The sequence below is a fragment of the Alosa alosa genome, chromosome 7 (assembly GCF_017589495.1).
Source record: "Alosa alosa isolate M-15738 ecotype Scorff River chromosome 7, AALO_Geno_1.1, whole genome shotgun sequence".
Classification (NCBI taxonomy): domain Eukaryota; kingdom Metazoa; phylum Chordata; class Actinopteri; order Clupeiformes; family Clupeidae; genus Alosa; species Alosa alosa.
The window spans coordinates 27,698,963-27,706,462 of record NC_063195.1 but is presented as its reverse complement, the minus strand read 5'-3'; the positions used below and the strand labels follow the sequence as shown (position 1 = coordinate 27,706,462).

At 46.1% G+C, this 7,500-nt stretch overlaps 1 protein-coding gene across 1 annotated transcript in view; it reads right to left on the bottom strand.

Moving 5' to 3' along the window:
• Positions 1 to 7,500, bottom strand: part of LOC125298334 (voltage-dependent P/Q-type calcium channel subunit alpha-1A-like) — a 49,073-nt gene that overhangs the window by 34,882 nt on the left and 6,691 nt on the right. The window contains 1 exon segment of the mRNA XM_048249036.1: positions 32 to 171. Coding sequence (XP_048104993.1) covers positions 32 to 171 — 140 coding nt within the window.

Sequence of the window (7,500 nt, the reverse complement as noted above, 5' to 3'; positions counted from 1 at the left end):
TGTAAGGGCTGTTTAGGGGAGTCCGACTCACCCTGTGAGCACCACAACAAAGTCCATGACGTTCCAGCCGTTTCTCAGATAGGAACCTTTGTGGAAGGCGAAGCCCAGAGCCAGGATTTTGATTCCCGACTCAAAGCAGAAGATGGCAATGAAGTACGGTTCTGTGTCGTCCTGAGGGAGGGGAAGGGGAGTGTGTGTGTGGAGAGGAGGGGAAGGGAGGAGTGTGTGTGGAGGAGGGGGAAGAGGAGGGGGTGTGGAGAGGGGGGGGGAGTGGGAGGAGTGGGGAAGGGGGGAAGAGGGAGTGGGGAAGTGTGTGGAGAGGAGGGGGAGAAGGGGAGTGGTGAGGAGGAGGGGGGAAGGGGAGGTGTGGGTGTGGAGGGAGGGGAGGAGTGTGGAGAGGTGGGGAAGGGAGGAGGGGGAGAGGAGGGTGGGGGTGGAGAGGAGGGGGGGGGGGAAGGGGAGGTGTGGAAGAGGAGGGAGGAGAAGGAGGAGTATGTGGAGTGGGGGGAAGGGGAGTGTGTGGAGAGGAGGGGGGGGAAGGGGAGTGTGTGTGTGGAGAGGAGGGAGGGGGAGGAGGGAGTGTGTGTGTGGAGAGGAGGGGGGGAAGGGGGAGTGTGTGTGGAGAGAGGGGGGTGTGTGTGTGGAGAGGAGGGGGAAGGGGAGTGTGTGTGTGGAGAGGAGGGAGGGAAGGGGAGTGTGTGTGTGGAGAGGAGGGGGGAAGGGGAGGTGTGTGGGAGGAGAGGGGGGGGAGAGGGGGGGGGGGAAGGGGAGTGTGTGTGTGGAGAGGAGGGAGGGGAAGGAGTGTGTGGAGAGAGGGGGGAGGGGGGGGAAGGAGAGTGTGGAGTGGGGGGAGGAGGTGTGGGAAGGAGAAAAAGGAGTGTGTGTGGGAGAGGAGGGGGGGAAAAGGGGAGGTGTGTGTGGAGAGGGAGGGGGAGGAAGGAGAGTGTGTGTGAGGAGGGAGGGAAGGAGTGTGTGTGTGTGGAGAAGGAGGAGGGAAAGAGAAGTGTGTGTGTGTGTGGAGAGGAGGGAGGGAAGAAGAAATGTGTGTGGAGAGAGAGGAGGGGAAAAGGAGAGTGTGTGTGGAAAGGGAGGGTAAGACATATGGCAGAGAAAAGGAAAGAATCACGTTTAGAAACTTAAGTTTGATAATAAGCATTTAGGGTTCATTTGGATGCTAATGACAAGTACAAATGCATTTTGAACTGGGTGGCGTTTTTACGCGCGCGTGTGTGTGTGCACAGCTGAGCTCTTATACATGGGACATTTTGTAATCAGTTCATGCAAATCAACATGTATGCTCCTAAGTGCCACTGGAGTCAATCAAGTGTTTGAGTATGAATGAGGATGTGCTGTTGTGGTGTAGGTGTATGTGTGTGTTTGTGTGTGTGTGTGTGTGTGTTGTGTGTGTGTTTGTGTGTGTGTGTGTGTTTGTGTGTGTCTCCTGCGTCCCTAGTGAGTGTGTGTGTGTGTGTGTGTGTCTCCTGCGTTCTAGCCAGCGAATTTGTCTCCATCGGGAGAAGATGCTGTTCCAATGCAAGCCTGATACAGTTGGCGATGATGAGTGCGTCAGAATCATCCCACTTTCATAGATAGGGAGGGCTCAGTTAAGGCCGACAACATCAACAGTGTTATGGAAACACTCACAGACCCCCCCCCCAACTAAATAGTCACATACACACAAACCAGTATAACTGAAATAAACACCACAGCAACAAATACATATTACTTATACAATTACTTTCCTCTCCCATGCACCGGTACCTTTTTTTTAACATATCAAGTTATTTGTACAATTTCACTCAAAACATCTCGCACTGTTGAGCCATGTGTAGAACATACGCTAACAACTGGGGGCTGCACACCGCATCTGTAACTGTAAGCTGCATACAGTATACAATGTACATACACATATGGGATCTCATTGTGAAATACGCATCATGCATAATTTAGACTATGTGTACACGGCATTTGCTATTTTAGATGTATTAATATGCATATTACATTATGTCTGTGGTTTCAATCAAGCAGAATGGTATGTGAGACGTGTGAAAGGGTATGATATGTGAAGGTGTGTGTGTGGCATTGTGTGTGTGTGTGTGTGTGTGTGTGTGTGTGTGTGTGTGTGTGTGTGTGTGGCATTGTGTGCATTCAGCAGTAACACATGCCAACGAGACAATTGATGAAGTGCTCAGTGCTTCCTCTGTGCCTCCTGAGTTCTTCACATACACATCCTACTGCCTGCCTGCCTGCTTGATTGACACCTTGGGTAGATGAGCCAGATAAAACAGACACCTTCTTGTTAGCAAACACAACAGAATGACCATTCCACACACACACACACACACACACACACACACACATTGTGTGTGGCCCAGCTGCGCTGTGGCGGGCCCTGGCTGTGTATAGCTGTGTATTCATGTTGAAGTAAAGAGAGCTGGAGGGGCTGCTTTGACTGGATGAGTGCAGACAGATCAGGCCCTGGCCGTAATTGGCCCCTGATTATCCCCGTCTCTGCACGCCTGTTTACCAGATGCAGCCTGCTACTGATACCCAGGACCCACACTGACCTCGGGGGCCTGAAACACACACACACACACACACACACACACACACACACACACAGACACCAGGCTGGGGATGAATGGGCACCCTGCTGGACATCAAACATGCCAAGCGCATCACACACGATTTGCCCTCTCTAGCCACCAGGGCTTTTCCTCCACTCCTTCTCCACATCTCCCTCTCCTCTTCTTTCTCTCTCTCTTCTTCTTTCTGTCCTTCTTTCACTCTTTCACTCTTTCTTTCTTTCTTTCTTTCTCTTTCTCTCTTTCCACATCTCTTGCTTTTTGTCTCTTCTCTCTCACTTCCTGTACATATCGCTAGATGTCTTTTTGTACATTTCTCTAACTCCTTTCTTTCTTTTCTTCTTTTTCCTTCCTTCTTTCACTCTTCCAGGGCTCCCTTACGGTTATCTGACTCCCGTCAGCCTCTATCTTCCCATCCCTGTCTCTGTCTCCAAGAGGGGACAAAAAAAGGGGGGGGGGGAAGCACTTTGTGACAGAAAGCCCAAAGTACAGAGAGAGAGAGAGAGAAGAAGAAGAGATAAGGATCAGACAGAAGAGGACCAAGGAAGGACAAAAGGAGACAAAAAGAAAAAAAAAAGGCTTGAAAAGAGGAGGAGGGGGCATTTGTCTTTTAAGCACAACATCAGATGGCACATCAATGTATTTCGGACAACTTGAGGCCCAGACAGGACAGGAGCAAGTAGGGAGGCTGACTGGGGGAGGGGGGGAGGGGGTGGGGGGGTACAGACAGGGAGAGAGAGAGAGAGGTGTTAAAGGGAGAGTTAAAGAGAGGATGACTTTGTGTTAGATGGCAGTGGATGGGGGAGAGGAAGAGAGGACAGGAAAGGAGATGAGAGGAGGAGAAGGGAAGAGAGGAGGGGGAAGAGAGGAGAGGAGAGAGGGGAGAAAGAGGAGAGGAGAGGAGAGGGAAGAGAGAGGAGGAGAGGGAAGAGAGGAGAGGAGAGGAGAGGTTGCAGAGCATCTCTCTGTCAGCAGAATCAGACATGTATTAGTGGACTAAGAGGCCCTGGTGGAGCCAAAGTAAAGGACCTACTCTCTCTCTCTCTCTCTCTCTTTTCTCCCTCTCTCCTTTCTCTATCACTTCCTGTACATATCGCTAGATGTCTTTTGTACATTTCTCTAACTCCTTTCTTTCTTTCTTCTTCCTTCCACATCCACTTTTTTGTCTCTCTCTCTCATCTCCGCTAGATGTCTCCTCTTCTTTCTCTCTCTTCTTCTTTCTGTCCTTCTTTCACTCTTTTCCTCTTTCTTTCTTTTCTTTCTTTCTCTTTCCTCTCTTTCCATCTCTTGCTTTTTTGTCTTCTCTCTCACTTCCTGTACATATCGCTAGATGTCTTTTTGTACATTTCTCTAACTCCTTTCTTTCTTTTCTTCTTTTTCCTTCCTTCTTTCACTCTTCCAGGGCTCCCTTACGGTTATCTGACTCCCGTCAGCCTCTATCTCTCCCATCCCTGTCTCTGTCTCAAGAGGGACAAAGGGCACTTGCACAGAAAGCCCAAGTACAGAGAGAGAGAGAGAGAGAGAGAGATAGAGATGGGATCAGACAGAAGGAGGACCAGAGGGAAGGACAAAAGGAGACAAAAAGAGAAAAAAAGGAGCGAAAGAGGAGGAGGGGGGGCATTTGTCTTTTAAACACACTAACATCAGATGGCACATCAATGTGACTCGGACAGCCGGAGAGAGAGAGCGCCCCAGACAGGACAGGAGCAGAGTAGGGAGAGCGGGCTGGGAGGGGGGACGGGTGGGGGGCAGACAGGGAGAGAGAGGAGAGAGGTGTTAAAGGGAGAGTTAAAGAGAGGATGATGAGAGGGAGGGGAGGGAAGGGAAGAGAGGAGAGGGGGAAGAGAGGAGAGGAGAGGGGGAAAAGAGGAGAGGAGAGGAGAGGAGAGGGGGAAGAGAGGAGAGGAGAGGGGGAAGAGAGGAGAAGAGAGGAGAGGAGAGGTTGCAGAGCATCTCTCTGTCAGCAGAATCAGACATGTATTAGTGGACTAAGAGGCCCTGGTGGAGCCAAAGTAAAGGACCTACTCTCTCTCTCTCTCTCTCTCTTTCTCCCTCTCTCTTTCTCTATCACTCTCTCTCTGGGCTTAATTAAAATGGGTTGGGTGCACACTCCAGCCACGCACCTCAACAGACCTACTGAACACACGTAAAACACACACACACACACACACACACACACACTAGTGTTAATTTCGTCAGACAAGACGAGAGGAAATATGTTAGTCAACTACCTTTTTTTTCATGACTAAGACGAGACGATGACGAGACTGCAGTAATGTCCTGAAACACTGACTAAGACTATCTTAAGATTCATTATTGTTGACGAAAAAGACTAGACTAAAATGTTTTGCATGAAATAAAAACTAAGATAAAATCTCTCTTCATTTTAGTCTACAAAATGAGAAGACCTAATATCTAGCTGTTATATTTTCAAAATTATTCCAAATGAGTTCATGCAGCAGCTTTCCTGTAGGCTAGTCTATTTGTTGCTGCAACCCTGTGGCTGCAACACGAAACTACATGGAACAATAACACCGGAGATTTCTGTCAGAGTTAGCAAGCTAACTACCTAAGCTTTATGCCACAATGCTACAGACCCAGAAGTTGAAGCTTCTCTCATACATAGACAAATTAACATCCCCCAGAATGTCCATATGAAAATTTTCAGCAAGTAATGTCAACTATTTAACTAGTCACACTGATGATGCAAAGTTTGCTAGCAAGTAAGCTAATATGGAAAGTTCGCTAGCAAGTTAGCTAAGATCATATTCTCTGTTAAGATGGAGTTTGGGGAATGTGTTGCGCATATCGCCATCTAGCGTGGCGGAGTAAAACATTAATACTTGGGTCTACGACAGTGTTTCTCAAACATTTTCAGACGAAGGACCACTTAACTAACCAATAAAAAGAAACGCACGGACCACCTAGCTAAAAAAAAAAGATTAGACCTACTTCAACAGTATATTAGCCTACACAAAAAGGCCTACTCACTGAACAACCTTGCTTATTGTCTTTGCACTTTGCTTATTGTGTCAGATTCATATGATTTAACTGGCATATCTTACATAGACAGTGTTGCAGAACTGTTTGGATTTACATACAGTAGCCTACAAGTTGGTTCAAAATTGCAAACAACTCATCTATATCATATTTTACCACGCCTGCTTATGGACCAACAGTGCGGATAACACTTTGAGAAACACTGGTCTACGATGATCATGACAGTGGTCCATTCAAATCTTTTACTGTCTATGGTCAAATCCCAGCCGAGCTATAACTGTAGCTCGACTTACCTGTCCATGTAAACATACTGACTGACAAAAAATCTGAATGAGTTCTAACAAACGAGTAGCCCTGTGGACACACAATATTGGAAAATTGAGATGTGTGAAACATTATTTCACTGAAATGGTAATCAGAAATAATTTATTATAAAAAACGACTAAAATGTTTTGACTAAAACTGACTAAGACTAAGATACCTTTAGTTTTCTTTTGACTAAAACTAGACTAAAATGACAAGACTTTTAGCTAACTAAAACTTGACTAACAAAAATTATATTTGAATGACTAAATATGACAAAGACTAAAAAGGACATTTTGTCACAAGACTAAGACTAAGACTAAATTAAAAATAGGTGACAAAATTAACACTAACACACACACACACACACACACACACACATGCACGCGTACACTATGGACAAAAGCACACAACTGAACAAACCGCAACACACTCCTGTTTTGCACAAACAAAAAAGGCAAGAGACAGAGACAGTCACTTCAACACAAACTCACTCCAATGCAAGTCAGTTGCTACAGCCGCAACAGTCCAAACTTTCTCTATTTTTCTGTCACGTGACCAGTAAGATGAAGAAAGGAGAAAATAAAGACCTTTATTATGGGAGACTGGACTTGAGATAAGAGGATCTCCAGATGGACACCAAACTCTTAAAACAAATGTGTTGTCCCCATCTGGACACCGAGATGTGTTAAAAACAACGCAAGTTGTGTTGTTTTCAACAGATTGGTTTTAAGAGTGCATGCAGAAAGTGATTACGCTTCTCTGTTTCTACAGTCCTCACTCTCTTGACTCTTTTTCTCTCTCTCATGATCATTCATTTGCTTTCATCTCATTCTGCATCATTCATTCTTTTGACTTTCTTTCTTTCTTGTCTCATTCTTTTCCTTCTTCTTCTCTTCCCTCTCTCTCTCTCTCTTTACTTTTTTGCTCTTCTCTCTCTCTTCTCACTGCCTCTGTTCTCTCCTTGCGTGTGGATCTGACCTCCCCATGACCAGCCCTTTACTCATGCCACACGAGCCCCTCCCCTTTCTCCTTCCTCAATCTCTCACCTCATCCACCAGTTAAAACTGAAATGGGCTTGTGCTCCACACACACACACACACACACACACACACACACACACACACACACACACACCGCACATTAGCCAGCATCAGCATATTGCCGGTCCAGTGCTCACAACTAAATAGCCTCACACACACACACACACACTGTTCTTTCTGCCAGCAACTGTATTAGGTTATTAAGAGAGGAGAGGAGAGATGAAGGAGAGTGTGAGAGAAAGAGAGAGGAGAGAGCATGAAGTAACAGATGGGAGGATGAGTGGAGAAAAGAGAAGACAGGATCACGATCATTGTGTTTCATTAGCACAAACAGACAAACAGACCGACAGACAGACAGACAGATAGATGGATGGATGGATAGATGGATAGATAGATAGATAGATAGATAGATAGATAGAGAGAGAGAGAAAGAGAAAGAGAGAGAGTTTAGATTTAAGAATACATGTTTAAGTTTTCTTTAAACATGGATTTAGTTACTATTTTTTTTTTAAACATAAGTTTTCTTTCTTTTAGTTTAGATAAGTTTCCTTTCTTTGACCCCCCTTAAA